Source organism: Mesoplodon mirus, assembly GCF_964341445.2.
Source record: "Mesoplodon mirus genome assembly, chromosome: 10".
Lineage (NCBI taxonomy): Eukaryota > Metazoa > Chordata > Mammalia > Artiodactyla > Ziphiidae > Mesoplodon > Mesoplodon mirus.
The window spans coordinates 67,137,239-67,156,290 of NC_138986.1; the positions used below are offsets into that span (position 1 = coordinate 67,137,239).

Genomic DNA, 19,052 nt, shown 5'->3' on the forward strand with positions numbered 1-19,052 from the left:
TTTGGCTACTTTGGGTCTTTGGTGCTGTGTATTGGGCTTTCTCTAGTTGCAGCGAGCAGGGTCTGCTCTTCATTGCGGCGCGCAGCATTCTCATTGCGGTGGCTTCTCTTGTTGCGGGCACAGGCTCTGGGCATGTGGGCTTCAGTAGTTGTGATGTGTGGACTCAGCATTTGTGGCTCGCGGGCTCTAGAGCGCAGGCTCAGTAGTTGTGGTGCACGGGTTTAGTTGCTCCGCGGCATGTGGGATCTTCCCGGACCAGGGCTTGAACCCGTGTCCCCTGCATTGGCAGGTGGATTCTTTTTCTTTTTTTTTTTTTTTCCGGTACGCGGGCCTCTCACTGTTGTGGCCTCGCTCATTTTGCGGAGCGCAGGCTCAGCAGCCATGGCTCACGGGCCCAGCCGCTCCACGGCATGTGGGATCTTCCTGGACCAGGGCACGAACCAGTGTCCCCTGCATCGGCAGGCAGACTCTCAACCACTGCACCACCAGGGAAGCCCGGCAGGTGGATTCTTAACCACTGCACCACCAGGGAAGTCCTTCATGAATTTTTGACATTTGCACTTGATGTTTCAGTCTGAAACTTCTTCCATCTTGTCATCTTCTGGACTTCTAAATTATGTGGTAATGAAAGTAGAAATGGTCGCCATATCATCATGCTTTTTAACATTTTGTCGTTGTTGATTATAACCGTATCTGTAGACTTTCTTTTAAAACACCATTACTTTTGTTTTCTGTGTGCTTATCCATCACCATTAGAGATTACACAGGGACTTCATTTGACCCTCATATTAAAGCCAACTTTGGAACCCCGTGTTTGGATTCAGTATATTCTTGCTAAGGGCCTCTCATATCCTGCTACCATTCCCTTAAAAATCAGACACATCTCCCCTTTCTCCTCTTTCCATCCTAAGGGAAGTTGATCAATATTCATTTTATTATTTTTGATGCTCTAAGAAGTTGTATGTAAGCTTGGCCATCTAATCTATAAAAATGCCTTTTGGTCCTTTTGTAGAGAAACGGGAACAACAGCAAAATAGTAGGGCTTGTTAGTTAATAAAATAAATCTTTTGAACTGCATCCTCTCTATAGGTTCTATACAGCTGTGCGGAAGGAGTCTGGGACCAAATTGGTGGATGGGACCGGCCACAGACCTCACTACAGCCTTCGGACTCTCTGTAGGGCCCTGCGATTTGCAGCCTCCAATCCGTGTGGCAGCGTCCAGCGCTCGCTCTATGAGGTCTTTGTACATCTGTGTTTGCTTGGGAGCTTGGTGGATGGGCACACCATGGGGAAGGAGCAAGTGGGGATGCCCGTGCCAGGGTTGCCAGTGTTTTCTGTTTAGTCAGATTAGCTCAGAAATTTTCATACCGGAACTACCCTGCCCTTTTTCTACCACTGTATCCCATTTAAAAGTTGTTCTGGGGCTTCCCTGGTGGCGCAGTGGTTAAGAATCCACCTGCCAATGCAGGGGACACAGGTTCAAGCCCTGGTCCGGGAAGATCCCACATGCTGCGGAGCATCTAAGCCCGTGCGTCACAACTACTGAGCCTGGGCTCTAGAGCCCTCAAGCCACAACTACTGAGCCCACGTGCCACAACTACTGAAGCCCGCGCACCTAAAGCCCATGCTCCGCAACAAGAGAAGCCACCACAATGAGAAGCCCACGCACTGCAACGAAGAGTAGCCCCCACTCGCCACAACTAGAGAAAGCCTGCACGCAGCAACGAAGACCCAACGCAGCCAATAAATAAATAAATTAATTAATTAAAATAAAGTAAAATAAATAATAATAAATATATTCTTAAAAAAAAAAAAAAAGTTGTTCTGGGCACCAGCACCACCCAAGAGGTTGAATTTTATTTCTGAAATAAGTTGGCCTGTTATTGCAGAAGGATAACTAGTGTTACATGTATTTGTGTTTTCTCTAGGGCTTTTGTTTGGGTTTCTTAACACAGCTTGACAGGGCGTCGCACCCAATAGTCCAGAAGCTCATTTGTCAGCACATTGTTTCTGGCAATGTTAAAAGTCTGCTGAAGCAGGTAGGTTCTTTTTTGATTTTTGATTTAAATGAAAGGCTGAAATATCAAATTGTTAGCTGCTTTGTTTTTGGTTTTGGTTTGTTTTGCAAAACTTGTTTCTAATTATAAAAGTTGTCAGTTTGTTCCACAAAATTTTAACGTAGGTGGTGAAAATTCCTGATAATCCTGATCTTTGGAGATTTAAACCCTATAGTTAGTCCTTTCCATCTAAATCGTGTGTGTGTGTGTGTGTGTGTGTGTACATATATATATATTTAAAAGTTAAAAAATCTTTTTTATATATTCAAATTCTGATATATGTGTGTGTGTAGATTTATCAAGGTAAATTCTAATACAGGCATACCTCACTTTATTGCAGTTTGCTTTATTGCACTTAGTAGATATTGCAGTTTTTTACAAATTGAAGGTTTGTGGCAACCCTATGTTGTCAGTTGATGGTTAGCATTTTTTAGCAATAAAGCATTTCGAAATTAAGATACGTACATCTTTTTTAGACATGTTATTGCACACCTAATAGATTGTAGTACAGTGTAAACATAACTTTCGTATGCGTTGAGAAACCAAAAAATTTGTGTGACTGGCTTTATTGCCATATTGGCTTTATTGTGATATTTGCTTTATTGCTGTAGTCTGGAATCAAATCTGGAAAATCTCCATGGTCTGCCTGTATATATGTAATATAAGTAATATAAATGAAACCATCTCATAAGAATGTTCTGTAGTTTCCTTTCTTAGCCTAACTATATCCTGGATATATTTTTATGTCTGTACCACAGGTCACTGTGAGTGACGTGCTTTCTAATTGTCACATAGCATTTCATTGGAAGCTTGCACCACAGTTTATCTGCACGCCTGCCTTCTGACTGATGGTTGGGCTTTTTTTCCCCTTTGCTTTTCTTGTTTCTATTATACACAATAACCATTTCAGTTTGACAGAGGAAATTACGGAATAACATGGGATTGAAAGAGGCTGAGAGAAACTGGCTCACAAACTGACTTGTTTATGTGTCGGTTGCTTGCTCTTTAGGAAGAAAAGAGCCATTCGGATTGGGGTACTTTGGATTCAATGTTTTTTCCTTTTAAAAAATTGTACAAGTAACACATGAATATATACTTTTGGTAAACTGTGAAAACATTGAGAAAAGACCCAAGCTTGCTTTGATTATTACCCCATTACCATTCCCTCCACTTATTCTTTTGTATGCTTTTCTCATGGTTATATGTGATGGTGGCTTAACAGTTCTTTTTTCTCACTGCTCTTCTGCCCAACTGAGAAGTCCTTAAAAGCAGTGCCTACAACTGTGGCTTCAAGTCAGGGGGCTAAATGTACTAGAAGAGCACTTTTCTATAGCTATATATCTGACCACCATTTGACCACTTTTGATCTATAAAAATGGCAGTTTTGTATAAATCAACTTAACTTCCACCATACCTTCAAAAGGTTATGCCATCATCTACAATATAATCCTTAACGAATTAGTTTCTCTGGAGGGTTGCTTTTATTTTTAATGTCTTCTAGGGGATCCAGAACATAGTAGTGCATAGCGCCCCCCGCTCCCCGCCCCAGTACAACACTGGCCATGTTTTGGGAATATGGTTTATACGAAATACATGTTTCTGACCAAAATACTTTATTAGAGTTGGATGTTTGGTAGATGAGAGAAGAGAACTGAGGCATAAACTATCTGAGAAATTATTTTCATTCAAGTTTTCCCCCATATCTACCGAACCCCACCTGAATTTTAAAACCAGTACACGTCGCCATTTTGTTCTCCTTCCTCAAAGTAATTTTTTTCATGTTCATTTGTGGGTTTTAATGTTGAAAGCATCCAGAACAAGCAGCATTCTTGGTGACAATTTTTTTCCCACTTCACACCCCTCTCTGAAAGAATGCCATAGTTGTCGTGGGTCTGTGGGTTATTTCTCTCACTCTTGTGTCTTTCAGCCTATTCCAGAACCAAAAGGAGGTCGGCTCATCCAGGTGGAAGGCTACTGGATTTCGGTGGGAGACAAGGAACCTACAATAGATGAGACGTACATCCTCACGTCTTCCGTCAAGCTGAACCTGAGAGACATAGTCCGAGTGGTCTCTGCAGGGTGTGTGGACCTTTTCTCACACTGCTCTGATGTCTTACCAGCATAGGCATTGCTGAAAGTCTAGTCCTACTTCCTGAACTTTCAAAGAGCTCTATTGTTATTCATTGGCTGAGTGAATAATTATTTTCTAAGTCAATCCTGTCACTTTTCTCCAGACACAAAACATCATTTCTAGTTGTACCTTTGGTGGGACTAATATGGACACAGATTATTTTGGCCATCATTAAGGTTGCTTTTTAGTATTTTGCTGATGGATACTCATCACCCATTACTTGTTAAGTGAGACTCACAACAGTCACTCCCGCTTACTGTTTCTCACTAGTGCAAGAGAGGCTGGAATTACTTTCCTGGGTAGTTTCTGAGAAACTTTTTTTTTTTGTGGTAAGCGGGCCTCCCACTGTTGTGGCCTCTCCCGCTGTGGAGCACAGGCTCCGGACGCGCGGGCTCAGCGGCCATGGCTCCCGGGCCCAGCTGCTCCGCGGCATGTGGGATCTTCCCGGACCGGGGCACGAACCCGTGTCCCCTGCATCGGCAGGCAGACTCTCAACCACTGCACCACCAGGGAAGCCCCTGAGGAACCATTTTTACATAGAAACTTCTCAGGGCTTAAGAAACGTTCCATTAGTAGTGCATAGGTATATAAAAACATTCTCTTATGATGATGTTAAATGTTATAGTTGTTCTTTTTTAAACACTACATAATTTAATTCTGGTTTCTGTCTTTTTTTTTCTCTTTTTAATTGCTTTATTGGCTGATCCTTTAAAGAACATATCCAGTGCTGATTCAGGGAGAGACATCAGTGGGTAAAACAAGCCTGATACGTTGGCTGGCCGCAGCTACTGGTAACCACTGTGTGCGTATTAACAACCACGAGCACACAGATATTCAGGAGTACATTGGTTGTTACACATCCGGCTCCTCAGGGAAGCTCATGTTTAAAGAAGGTAAGGATATAATTCTATTCCTTGGGTCTCCTCAAGCAATCTTCATCCTTTCCAGTTGAGGCACATAGATGGACGCCATAATAGCTGTTTTTTCTTTGTCCCTGAGCTATGTGATGGTTAAGGGGTGATGGTTAGGGCCCCAGCTTCATTTGAGCCAGACTAATCTTGTTGGCTGTGCACAGGACTGGGGCCTAGGTTTTTTTTCTTTTTTTAAAATTATTTAATTAATTTTTGGCTGCATTGGGTCTTCGTTGCTGCACGCGGGCTTTCTCTAGTTGCGGAGGCTACTCTTTAATTGCGGTGCGCGGGCTTCTCATTTAGCGGTCGCTTCTCTTGTGGAGCACGGGCTCTAGGTGCATGGGCTTCAGTAGTTGTGGCACATGGGCTTAGTTGCTCCGTGGCATGTGGGATCTTCCAAGACCAGGGAAGTCCTGGGGCCTGGTTTTGAAGAGTGCAGTTGAACTACATTTCCTAGAGTATCAGAAGATGGGTAAGCATTGAACAGAGGGAAGCTGAGAATAGATATGAGAATGTGGTGCCTTAAATGAAAGTAGACTTCAGGGGAAAAAGTAAGTTGTAAATGTAATATTCATCAGCTTTGGCTCCCCCTCTGTGTAAAATAAAAAGGAGTGGGCTTCCCTGGTGGCGCAGTAGTTGAGAGTCTGCCTGCCAATGCAGGGGACATGGGTTCATGCCCCGGTCCAGGAAGATCCCACATGCCGCGGAGCGGCTGGGCCCGTGAGCCATGGCCGCTGAGCCTGCGCGTCCGGAGCCTGTGCTCCGCAACGGGAGAGGCCACAACAGTGAGAGGCCCGCGTACCACAAAAAATAAATAAATAAATAAATAAAAAGGAGTATTTTAAATTGAAAATTATGCTTCCTTGATACTCAAAACCACAAATTATTTGGGGACATGACTAGGTGCAGAGAATAATTTGCTAGGATTTGCTGATTTGTATATAACATTTAAAAAAAAACTTTGGACTGATTTATGCACTAATTTTCAGTATGTATTTCCTCTAAGGTGTTCTTATTGATGCTATGAGAAAGGGCTATTGGATTATTTTAGATGAGTTAAATTTGGCCCCTACCGATGTGCTAGAGGCACTGAACAGACTGTTGGATGATAACCGTGAATTGCTCATAACAGAAACACAAGAAGTTGTTAAAGCACATCCTCGCTTCATGCTTTTTGCTACCCAGAATCCCCCAGGACTTTACGGAGGCAGAAAGGTGTGTAGCATTTGCCCCCTTACTCCTGTTTGTTACCAAATCGAGTAGAAAAGTCGTCTTGGTAAGACTGAGATGTTTTTACCTCTTCTGAAGGGTTTTTCTTTTTGTGGTGAATAGCAGAGCCTGCATTTTGGAAATTAAATGAAAAGGGCCTTTGTTTCATGGTGTTTGTGCATTTCCCAGATGCTGTCTAGAGCCTTCAGGCATCGATTTGTGGAGTTGCACTTTGACGAGCTGCCTAGTTCTGAGTTGGAGACAATCTTGCACAAGCGGTGTAGCTTGCCACCCTCCCACTGCAGCAAGTTGGTTAAAGTCATGCTGGACCTTCAGGTATTCCATCTGTCTCCACCACTTAGTTTCAAATGGACTGTGTTGACCAGATTTGGTGATCAGAATCTGAGGCTCCCTGGGGTAGAAACAGCCCACCCACCCATTTATTATTTTTGTCACAGTAAGGATCTTATCTTTAAAACTCATCCCAGTAATACCCAGTTTTTGGTTTTGCGTTGTAAATTGGCAATTTAATACCATGTTAAAATGTTTCTGATAATGATATGTGATGACAGTTCCCTACTTGTGGATAATATGGAACATTTTACTTAGGTTGGAATTTGGCATCAACAAACTGCAGTTTTTGTTTTTTAAATGGGTGTAATCCTTGAATGGACATGACTAAAGAGATCCTTTATGTGTGGCTCTCCCTTTTCAATTCTACGAAGCTACAGTTTGTGTTTTTTTAAGAATATTCCCCCCCCCCTTTTTTCTAAAGATTTCCCAGAACTTACTCGTCATTTATTTATTTGTTGGGGCACATGGGCTCCTCAGTTGCAGTCGTGGGCTCCTTAGTTGCGGCTTGTGGGCTCCTTAGTTGTGGCATGCAAAAACTCTGAGTTGCGGCATGCATCTGGGATCTAGTTCCCTGACCAGGGATTGAACCCGGGCCCCCTGCATTGGGAGCGTGGAGTCTTAACCACTGCACCACCAGGGAAGTCTCAAGAATATCCCGTTTATTTTATGGGATTAAAAGTGGTTTTTATCAGAATGATACACTGTTAAATTACTTCCTATACACTGTTAAATTACTTACAAATAATTGCCACTCTTATTACTGTGGTCCCACACTGAGATTAATTTTCCTGCCTGTTTGCCACTATTTGTATTATTATTCGTAATCGTTTTCTATGTGTTATATGAGATGGAATTCCATTATTTGTTATGTTCTTTGCTTACACATGGGTTTGAACATGTATCTTCAAACGATTGCAGTCCCTTTACATTTAAGAAAAATTAATCTTAGTGGAATGAATCATTTTTATGGGAGCTTAAATTTGTCAGGAATTTTGTATAAGTTGTACTGTAGGCTTGCCATTGCCCTTTTTCATTTGTTTTGGTCCTTTAATAGTCCTATCGCAGAGGTTCTTCAGTGTTTGCTGGAAAGCAAGGCTACATCACCCTCCGTGATCTGTTCCGATGGGCTGAGCGATACAGATTGGCTGAGCAGACGGAGAAAGAGTATGACTGGTTGCAGCACTTAGCCAACGATGGTATGCTCTCAGCACATGCTCTTTAACTGTGGACTTATTAGGGCAGATTGCATGCTGTGTTATTACAACAAATCTTGCCCAAATTGTGGTCAGTATGTATGTTTCACCAGGCATGGCAGGAACAGAGCCGTTCTCCCTCAGGACCCGACTGATGTTGTAAGTGGTCCTGTTTCTGCAGGCCTCTGTGCTGTTATGTTTTGGTTGCTACGGTTTTCTCACTCTTAGCTTCAGGTGGCCACCTGTGGGAGTCAGGATGTGGACATAACGCCTTTAGGAGTTCAGGCAGGTGGTTGGTGGGGATCTTTGAGCACCTTTTATCTGCGTTGTGGTAACCGTGGAGAGTTATGCTTGCGCCTTAGAGACGTACAGAAAACTGACGGGTTGGATAATCCCAGAGTTCTGAGTGAAGGTAGTTACGTCATCTGAGACTCAGGTTTGTTTACTTTGGTTTAATCCATGGGAAGAATTTGTATGTTCCCCTCCGTGCTAGCATAGAAAGCCTTTCAGAATCTTCTGGTTTGAAAAGTCTTGATGAGTCGTTAACAGGGTGGTTACTAAGTGTGGGGAGGAAATAAAACTAACCCATGAGAGTTACATTTTCTTTTTGCTGGGAGAGAGTACAGGGAGGAGCCCTTTTTTTAAACTTTTTTTATCGAGGTATAACATAAAAGGTAACAGTAAAGTGGGTAAAGTGCTTTGTTATTTCGTGTGCAGCTTAATGTATTTTCACCTATGTGGGTACCCAGGTAAATCACCACCTCGGGAAAGATTTAGGATATTTCCAGTACCTCAGAAGATTCCTTCATGGCTCTTGCCAGCCTTAACTCCTAGAGATAGATAATCACTGCTCTGACCTCTGTCACCAGTGATGGATTCTGCCTTAGCTTGTGCTTCATCTAAGTAGTATCATGCAGTATGTACTCTTGTGTCTGGCTTCTTTTCACTCAATCTGATGGGAGATTCAGCCATGCTGTTTTGTACATCAGGACTTCATTCCTTTTAAATTATTACTGTGTTGTAACCCGTTGTATGGGAGATACCGTGATATGTTTGTCTGTTCTCTTGTTGATGGACATTTGGGTCATTTCTGCTTTTTAGCTATTAGAAAGAAAAGCTGCTCTGAACATTCCTGAACGTCATTTGGTGCATATGAGTTCATTTGTGTTGGATTACCTAGAAGTCGTGTTGCCAAGGCAGAGGGCAGGCGTATAGTTAGTTGTAGTAAGTTCTCCTGGTTTTCCAAAGTAGTTCTTCAGGTTTCCTCTTCCCAGCAGCTAATGCTCCATAGTATCAGTGTCCCTTGGTATTGACACTTGACGGTTCCTTTTTTTTTTTCTTTCAAGGTTTTATGCTTCTGGCAGGCCGAGTCAGGAAGCAGGAGGAGGTTGATGTGATTCAAGAGGTCCTTGAAAAACATTTCAAGAAAAAATTGTGTCCTCAATCCCTCTTCTCCAAAGAAAATGTCCTAAAATTGCTGAGTGAGTAGGCCACCACATTCCAGAGGAGAATGAATTGAGTTGTGTTCATATTAGAACCTAAATATGTGCTCTGCCTTTGATAGGTAAATTGTCTACTCAGATATCCGCATTGGAGTCTAAGTTCAGCCACGTCGTGTGGACCAAGGGCATGCGGAGACTGGCGATGCTGGTGGGAAGGGCGTTGGAATTTGGTGAACCAGTGCTGCTGGTTGGAGACACTGGGTAAAGTGGGGAGACAGTAACTCGTTTTGAGGGTTCAGTTCAATTCAGTAGAGTTCATGTAGTGTGTGCCCTTCTGGATAAGAGACATGGTAGGGTGCTGTGTTTTGGGGAAGGGCCCCCTGAGCCAAGGGGCAGGCACCCTGTGTTGGCCAGATGCCCTGTGTTGACCAGCAGTGTCTGTGGCCAGAGCTCCCCTCTCTTGTTGACTGGGGTGTTCGTGGGTGTGTATTTGGAGTTCATGCTCCTTGTTAATCTGGTGTGTATCTCTTAATAGGTGTGGGAAAACTACTATCTGTCAAGTGTTTGCGGCCTTGGCAAAGCAGAAATTATACTCAGTCAACTGCCACTTACACATGGAGACATCGGACTTCTTGGGGGGGTTGCGACCCGTGAGACAGAAGCCAAATGACAAGGTTTGTCCTGAGCAAATGATAACATGTTCATTTAAAGAATTGCAGTCGGCTCTGTGCGAGAGTCAACTGTGGGATTTTGTTCCTGGTGGGGCGTACAGGTTTGATACATATCTTATCTTCAGATTTTCACTGGTCTGCAGGGGACCTCCACGAGCATCCTGTTATGCGAGATCTGTTCCTTCCTTGTTCTCCAGTCTTTGTTTTCTTCAGAGGAACTCCAGCAGACACCCACTAGCTACATGTGTATTGTCTTGTGGAGCCACCTCCCCTTTAATTCACCCTCTTCTTTTCCAAATTGTAGGAAGAAATTGACACATCAAGACTCTTTGAGTGGCATGATGGGCCTCTGGTTCTGGCCATGAAGGAGGACGGCTTTTTCCTCTTGGATGAGATCTCCCTAGCCGACGACTCTGTCCTGGAAAGACTCAACAGGTACACGAGTGTAAGAGGTTTACCCTGTGTTTGATGCTTTTGCTGGTCTGGATTTTATAGATACTAATTCTTGTGCACAGTAATGCTCTTCATAGGTACACTGTATTCAGTAAATGTTTGAAAATGATGATGAGCTATTGCTTTTTTTGGCCTTAGCACTCAGTGTCTCCTTTAAGAGACCTAGTTTTTCTGTTTAGCTGTCAATAATCAGAAAGATGGGACTGTGGGAGGATAGGGCTAAAACAAACAAGCCCAAGTTAAAATTCTTTTTTAAGGCAAATTATGTGGCCATTATCTTAATTTTTTTTTTTCAAAGAACTAGAATCAAAATCCTGGATGTTACAACTGTAAGGCCTCTCAAAACCCCAGACCAGGATGCTGACCCTCCACACCAGACTTGGCTGGCCACGTAGCCCCCTAGCCGCATACTGGTGTTGGATATGAGAGCTTGTGCTTGAGTAAGAAATCAGGCTTTGCTGGAGACATTCAAGCAAAGATGCTTTTCCAGAACAGAAAGGAAACTCATGCATCAGAAAAGGTGACTAGTGAACATTCTGAAAGAATATGGCTGCACAAATACTGAAATCTGATCAGATAAAACAGTTTAAGAAGTTTCTCAAAACCTACACAGTAAGCCTACGGTAAACCTGCTTTTTGCAGCGTGAAAGACTTCAGGACAAGAGAAGTAAAGCCTGAAGTGACCTCACCTGCTCAGAACATTGCTTCCAGAAATGTTTAAAAATGACACGAAGAATATCAGTGAGATTTCAGGAATATCCTGTTCAACAGAATGAAGCCCTGATAGCTAGTGCAGGATGCCTTGGCCAACCACGTAGAGAAGTCCTGATGGACGGATCCCTGATGAGATACCGGAAATGAGGTCTCACCTGACAGAAACCGCCCAAAAGCAGTAGCCACCGTGTGAACCAGCCATCTGTCCTGACTGGCAAATAAGAACCACTGGAGAAGCAAAATTGCTATTTACCAGAGTAATCAAAATAAGTCTTGTTGTGCAATGAAAATAGTAAGATGCAGCATTTGTTGAGACCTTAAGACTCAGCAGCTCGGTCACTTGATTAGAAAAATAAACCATTGTTTCTTCAAAATAGGTGTTCAGTCATGAGATAGAAAAAAACTATATTACTAAAAGTAAAATAAATGGAAATAACACGGGGGAAAAAAATGAAACAGGGACTTCCCTGGCAGTCCAGTGGTTAGGACTCCGTGCTTTCACTGCCGAGGGCCCTGATTCATTTTCCTGGTCGGGGAACTAAGATCCCGCAAGCTGCCCGATCAAAAAGAAAAAGAAAAAAAAAAAAAGCAACCCAAAACAGAAAACCTCAGATCAGTATGAATCTTGATGAATACCTGTGTTTCTCTCTTTATCGAGGTATAATTTACGTATCATGAAATGTACCTGTTTTAAATGTATAATTCAATTAGTTATTTTTTTTTTCTTTCTTTTTTTTTGGGGGGGGGTTGTTTCTTTGTGTGGGGAGGGCTGGGGAGTTGGGCTGTGGCCACGTCCTGCGCCTTGTGGGATCTTAGTTCCCTGACCAGGGATCGAACCCCGGGCCCCAGCAGTGCGAGTGCCAAGAGTCCTAACCACTGGACCGCCAGGACATCCCCTAATTCGATGAGTTTTAGTAAATTGACTGAGTTTTGCAGCCACCACAATTCAGTTTACATTTTTATCATCCCAGTAGCATCCCTCCTGTGCATTTACAGTTTATCTTTGATGCCACCTCCTGCTCCAGGCAACTCCTCATCCACTTCGTGTCTGTATAGACTTGTCTTTTCAGGACATTTCATATAAATGGTCTCCTCTTTCACTTTGCGTCAATGTTTTGAGGTCCCTCCGTGGTACAGCCTATATCATTAGTGTGTTCCTTTTTATTCCTCATAGTATTTCATTGTGTAGATAATACCATATTTTTTTATCTATTCACCTCTTCTTGGTATCTGGGTTGTTTCTATATCTGTGAATAATGCTGCCATGAACATTTGCACGCTAGGCTCCCATTTTTTATTTAATTTATTTTAAAATATTTATTTGGTGGTGCCAGGACTTAGTTGTGGCTCACCGGCTCCTTAGTTGCAGCATGTGGGCTCCTTAGTTGTAGCATGCGAACTCTTAGCTGCGGCATACATGTGGGATCTAGTTCCCTGACCAGGGATCGAAACCGGGCCCCCTGCATTGGGAGTGTGGAGTCTTATCCACTGCGCCGCCAGGGAAGTTAGGCTCCCATTTTTTAAAACAAGTGTCTTGACGTAAGTGGGAAAAGGAATTCTTTTTCTTTTGATCAGAACTGTTGTTCCACTGCATGGGAATTGGGATAACTATTCACTTTGAAGTTTGTGGCAGGAAACCATTAACTAAAGTGAAAGCTCAGCAAAGGAGATGACTTTTTTTTCGTTTTTGAGAACACTGAAGACAACAAAATAGAATACCGAAGCCTTTTCTAATCTCACATTCTCCAATTTTTCTTCTAGTGTCCTCGAAGTGGAAAAGTCTCTGTTACTAGCTGAGAAAGGCAACCTAGAGGACAAGGATAATGGGGTAGAGCTATTGACTGCTGGGAAGAAATTCCGTATCTTGGCAACCATGAACCCCGGGGGTGACTTTGGGAAAAAAGAGGTAAAACTGTGTTCTTGAAGCATATTTTTTTTCTGCCTTTTGACCTCAGCTCACTGTACCCATAAATACAGTATGTAAAAATGTGTCTGGAATTTTGTGTTGTAAAAACTGAGTAAGAGATAAAAATCCAGAGAGAGCCATTATAAGGTTGAAAAATAATTCTGACAGATAAAACATTTCCTTATTTGATATCTCGCTTTCGTATGTGCCTGAAATTTCATTATTTCAATCACTTTGCCTGGCTTTTTACATATGTTAAGGTAACAAAGTCTCATGAGAGCTCTGTGTGGAAGTTACTACGCTAGTTTTATGGATGAGAAAAGTTGAAAGTGAAGTTTATTCTCACGTGCTGCTTCTAGAATCTACTCTGTTAAACACGAGAGTGGTGATATGAATGATTTAAAGTGACAAAAAAGCAGTCACAGCCATGATCCTGTCCTGGTTTTGCAGGTGGAGAGTATCTGTTCTCTCAGGGGTTGTGTGGGTCACCCTCAGACTGTTGGTAAAGGAGAGGGTGAGGTTGATTTCTTCTGTTCAGAAGGTGGTATGAGGGTCCCCCAAGCCCCACGGCTTCCAGGCTCATGAAGCCTCTCAGTGGAGAAGTCTGCGTTGTGTGTGGGACCCTGGTGTGTTCAAGTTAGGGAAAGGGTAGTGTGGTAGTAGGTCAGGACGAGGAGCAGAAATGGGTTGATGGGGAGTGAAAGCAATTAAGATTCTTGGTAACTTGGTGGCTGCCTGAAATGTGAAAATGATATTTAGGGCCTGATTTTCCTCAGTAGCATAAGAAGAAAGATGATCACTGTGCTTTGGGAAATGTACTGAAGGGAAGAAATAACATACACCACAGTTTCAAAGTATGAAAACAGGCGCTGTGGCACGTGGAAATAGCACAGAAAGATCTGATTTCAAGGTTGTATGTGTTAACTTGCCTGTCACGTTAGCTTAAGTTTTTTTTAGACAGAGATTGCCGGCTTTTACCGAAGGGAAAGCTAGCTTTTGGTTCTGCCTGCCTTGCTGCAGGGGGAGGTGGGATCCTGGAACCATGGTCCTGCTCAGCCAGGATGGTGCTGAGCAGCACATGCACACCCCTGGGGCCTTTGCTGAGCTGCTCCTGAGTCCAGGCGTCGTTCCTGGTCCTGCTGTGCTCGGCCGGGTAGGCGAAGGATGGAGTTGATCTGTCCAGTAAAAGAAAATTGTTTAACTTTTGTGAGCGGGTGTTATCTGACCTAGGGGGAGGGTAGGATGAATCCAGACTGAGGGCAAAGGCCCTGAGACTGGAGGACTAAACAGTTCTTTGTCATACAAGAGGTAAATATATACCTGTTTGCAATTTCACTCCCTTTGAGCCACATCAGAGTTTTCTCCTTCTACTTCAGACAGCTCTCCCCCATGGGAAGATGGCGTTTATTTTCTCCAAACCACCAGTCAAGTAGCTGAAGGGAAAGTAAAGGGAAGGGCCTTTGCTTAAGGGAAAGTGTTGGGGTTTGGAAGTCATCTACGGGGGCTGAATCCTTCTTGCACCACGGACTCTATAAGACCTTGAAGTTCTCTACCATGATTATAAAGAAAGGAGTGGTAGTACGAGCTCGGGGAGTGTGCTGGAGATAATGAGATGACATGTGGAAGGAGCCGGACAGATAGGTGTTCAGTGAATTACAGACAGTAGTAGAGGTGATAAATGAAGCATTGGGTACTTGCCACATTCACAGCTAGCATTCATTCAAAGGATTTGTTTTCTAGCTTTCCTCATAGGTATTAAATTCACATTAGAATTTGTGTTCTTTGTAGCTGTCTCCTGCCTTAAGAAACCGTTTTACAGAAATATGGTGCCCTCAAAGCACAAGCCGTGAAGACTTAACTCAGATTATCAGCCATAATCTTCGTCCAGGATTGTCTCTGGGCAGAACAGATCATAAAGGTGAGAGTGTTCGGGTGGTGGCGGTGGGGTGGGTGTGTGTGTTGGAGGGAGGGGCATAGCATGTTTAGCAGTAGGTGTGTATGGCCTGTTCTATGGAGAAGTGATAACAAACAGAGAGATCTAAGGAAAACGTGGTACTAGCCTGTTGCCCTCTACCAAAGTATCCTTCTTCACCTTGCTTCCATCACCGGGTTACTACGTTTTAGCTTTCTGATTGTTTCACCTGTCGGCCGTCTTTATATATAAGGCATATTTGTTGGCTAAAGATAAGGAAATGTGATTTAAATTTAAATCATTACCACCATTAGAAAATGTTCATAAAATTTTAAACTGCATTTCTTTAGTAGTTGTCAACTGATTTATTATTTCACTTTATTTTATTTTAAATTTTCCTTTTATTATGAAAATTTCAAACACAAGGAAAATAGTTTTAAAAACTCCCATAGGCTTGTAACCTAGATTTAATAATTCATAAGATATCCAGTCAGAGCCAAAACATTTATTATACGTTTTTTTTTTTCAAATTGAGCCTAGATTGCCCTGATTAATCCCATATTCTCGGCATTGAATGGGCTAAATTTAGGACCTAGATCTGGTTCTAAGCCTTAATACAAACCCTAATACAAGTAGTTTTTTGGATCATTTTGCCTCTCTGTCTTAAAGAATATAAAAGGATATCTGCTTCTTTGAGATTGAGGTTCATGGATAGTTCAGCTTTTTAAAGGCATGCTAAAGCACAGCTTCAAAAATAGGTAGGATGGCTGTGGAGAGTAGGTGCATGGGTCCCAGCCTCATCTGTGGTATATTAGGAAAGATTGGCTCTTTAGTTACCTGAGCACAGACTTCCTTTTAAGAAGGGCCTTTACTGAACTTCAGTGTTCACGGGTGTACACAGTGCTGTCTGAACAGCTGGAGTTCCCCTGGCTCCACCAATATCACAGCCACTCAGTGGTGCAGAATTGACTAAGCCTGCGATTCCCAAACTCACCTGGACAACTTGTTTAAATAAGCTTGCGGGGCCCTGCACCCAGGGCTTCTGATTCAGTCGGTCTGGTGTAGGGCATGAGAATTTGCCTTCCTAACAAGCTCCCAGGTGGTCCAATAATATTGGTCTATAGCCCACACTAAGAACCTGTGACTTACCTTGGTTGTGTGCATTGGTGCATTTATGGTGAAAATTCAAGTAAAAAGAGGAGGAGAAGACAGAAATTGTTAAGCTGGCATGGTTTGTCTTTTGGCTCTGGGTTGGGACTGGGTCCCTCAAGGAAGTAACCTCTGAATCTCCTATGGGCTGCTTACTCTTCTGAGCTACTTGGATTGTGATAAGAATGGCGGAGGATGCAACTGCTGTTAAGCTGCCACGTTTGCTGCATCATAAGTGCTTTTCATGTTTTAACTGAGCAAACTGTTCCTCCACAGGGCATAAGCACTGGGACCCCTAGGACTTACTTGAGTCTTAACGGCTTGTCCTTAAGGGGCTTGTTTACTCCATGCTTTCCAGGCTGCATGACAGCAGACTTCCCTGGGGAGGCATTAGAGACCCTGAGGGAACATGGAGCGTGAGGGAGAAGTGGCTTAATAATTTATATCAGTTTTTTCATTTGGAAATGGATCAGGGTGGCACAGCATAAAAACATTTTTTAAATTGTGTAATATAAAACAGGAAATTAGGGAATTCCCTGGCAGTCTAGTGGTTAGGACTCCGTGCTACCACTGTAAGGGGGGGCACAGGTTCGATCCCTGGTTAGGGAACTAAGATCCCACAAGCCGCACACCGCCAAAAAAAAAAAAAAAAAAAGGAAACTAGACATAGCTTTTCCCCAGGTTTTCTTTAAGGATATATATGATTCATTGAATTTAATATTTCAACTATTATGGATTCTAAATTGAATTCTGAGCCTATTTAGGGTATTTAAGATATATTTACTGCATCGTCTTAATGAAAATATAAATACCACCTTGGGTACCACTTACTTTCTCTATTATTTTTGGTTCACAAATCTCTATAGTAGTATTATGCATACATAAATAATATAACAAAAAAGATTATGTAATGAAATCTTTTCTATATTTGATGTGTTGATGAAATTGATGTATTTTTAAAAATTGATCTCTGAAGGGCATGTGGGCTGCTGCTTCCATTCTCAAACTCTCATTGATCAGTATTTCTCAAAGCATTCTCTTTTCATTAAAATGACATATTGTTCAGAGCTTTTCTTTGAGTTGTATTTCTAGAAGTAGAAACAAGGATCTTCCGAGCTCCCATTAGTTGTGGCCAGATTGCTCTCCAGAAAGTTGGCCCCATTCACAGTGCTGCCAGCAGCTTAATTAGTTCCCCGACCAGGGATTGAACCCGGGCCCCAGTACTGAGAGCGTTGAGTCCCAACCACTGGACTGCCAGGGAATTCCCGTCATTTTTTTCTTTTTAAATACAATGAAATCTATTATTTTATCCTTGTTAATTTAATGGATATTCTAAAATTTCATTTTCTTTTACTACTAGTGAATGGAGCATTCTCTTTAGTTTATTTAAAAATAACTATTATTTTACATATTGCTATTTGTATATTTTTGGATAATATTCCTTAATATATTTATCACATAGGTTTCTCTCTTCTGTTATCTTCAGTATTTGTTGTTAAAAATTACATACATGAACCCATCCCATCCACTTTATCTCTGATGATCTTCTATTTCTTTAATAGTCATGATTTAATTCCTCTCTATTAATGGATAAATTATTTCATTTTCCTTAAGTCCTTGATTTGCCTCAATTTTTTTCCACTCTGAAATGTGGATCCAGGTACTCATGTTTAACATCTAGCTTTTGAAACAGTATTTAATTTCTTTCCTCTTGTTAACTGGACTTTCCCCCATGAGTTGTCATTTTATATTCTTTCTTAAGATTTGTGTTTTTTTCTGTAATTAGTATTTTTCTTCTAACCAGTTTGCAGTGTAGCTTGAAAGCTGTTACTGTATAGTCTACTTTTTATTACAGCAGTGCTGATTCCTCCTCATCATATTTTCTTTTTGAAAAACATTCCTTGGTGTTCATACTTTTTAGATAAATGTTTACTATTGACTTCAGAAGTTATATGAAGTACTCCACTAAATTTGATTGTCATTGCTTTGAATGTCTGTGTATGACTTAGGTATTTTGTTTCCAGACAAATATTTTACAATATGAAATTGCGAAAATTAGAATAGTCATTAACTTGAATCACGAAACATAATTTGTGAATCCTCTAATTTGCTAAATTGTGATTGATGAACAGGTGGACCAAACAAACAAAAAACCTAGACTAAATGCCACTGAAATGATAATCCCCATTCCACTGAATCAGTTAAAAATGTAAATAAATCTGTATGTTTTCTAAAATCATGGTGTCTTGTCTTCAAAATTGTATCTGAACATGAACCAAATGAATACTTTATTTCTTTGAGCTGTTCTCAGGGTGCTTTCTTAGACTTTAATTCTCAAAGTTTTCTTTCTGGTGTTTGTTTGTTTGTTTGTTTTGGTAGGGGTAGAATGCTGTTCTTGAACCCTGTGGAATATGATTAAAGCCGTGGACCCCATTTGCTTAGAAAAAGTATTAATGTACATTCACAAAAATTTGCATATAATCTCATGAAACATGGATCCCTTTTAAACCATCGATGGGCCCCTGGTTGCAAATCCCTGTCCGGAGTCTTCCCAAACAGCAAATACCTTTGCTTTCTTGTGTCTTAGGGGCTGACATAGCTGAGGTGATGCTGGATTTCATTGACTGGCTGACCCACCAGGAGTTTGGCCGAAGGTGTGTGGTCAGTATCAGAGATATCCTGTCCTGGGTTAACTTCATGAACACAATGGGGGAGGAAGCTGCTTTGAAAAGGCCGGAGACCATCTCCACAGTGACGTCTTTTGTCCACGCCGCCTGCCTGGTGTACATAGACGGAATAGGTTCAGGTATGTTGTCTGTTAGCTGGTGAGAACAAGGGGTGAGGGTAGAGGGGACTGTGAGGTGGAGCAAGCCCAGACCTCTGAGCCAGATGCCTTTAACATTTCCAAGGCTCACAGTGGCTCTCTTGTTCTTTTACTCTGTTTGAGAGG

The 19,052-nt window shown here is 42.1% G+C and overlaps 1 protein-coding gene and 1 pseudogene across 4 annotated transcripts in view; both read left to right on the forward strand.

Annotated features, from left to right (window-relative positions):
- The window catches only part of MDN1 (midasin AAA ATPase 1), a 159,137-nt gene that overhangs the window by 54,849 nt on the left and 85,236 nt on the right, over window positions 1–19,052 (forward strand). For all 3 annotated transcript variants that reach the window (XM_082633597.1, XM_082633598.1, XM_082633599.1), the window contains exons 21-34: window positions 1,090–1,237; window positions 1,929–2,039; window positions 3,985–4,136; window positions 4,903–5,081; window positions 6,106–6,314; window positions 6,498–6,644; window positions 7,717–7,858; window positions 9,202–9,336; window positions 9,420–9,558; window positions 9,833–9,971; window positions 10,273–10,403; window positions 12,897–13,041; window positions 14,830–14,959; window positions 18,690–18,908. In XM_082633597.1, coding sequence (XP_082489723.1) covers window positions 1,090–1,237; window positions 1,929–2,039; window positions 3,985–4,136; window positions 4,903–5,081; window positions 6,106–6,314; window positions 6,498–6,644; window positions 7,717–7,858; window positions 9,202–9,336; window positions 9,420–9,558; window positions 9,833–9,971; window positions 10,273–10,403; window positions 12,897–13,041; window positions 14,830–14,959; window positions 18,690–18,908 — 2,126 coding nt within the window. The remainder of the gene's footprint in view (window positions 1–1,089; window positions 1,238–1,928; window positions 2,040–3,984; window positions 4,137–4,902; window positions 5,082–6,105; window positions 6,315–6,497; window positions 6,645–7,716; window positions 7,859–9,201; window positions 9,337–9,419; window positions 9,559–9,832; window positions 9,972–10,272; window positions 10,404–12,896; window positions 13,042–14,829; window positions 14,960–18,689; window positions 18,909–19,052) is intronic.
- On the forward strand, window positions 10,540–11,741 carry LOC309811430 (mitochondrial import inner membrane translocase subunit Tim9-like; annotated as a pseudogene). Its single transcript has one exon. The product of its transcript is annotated as a mitochondrial import inner membrane translocase subunit Tim9-like (transcript).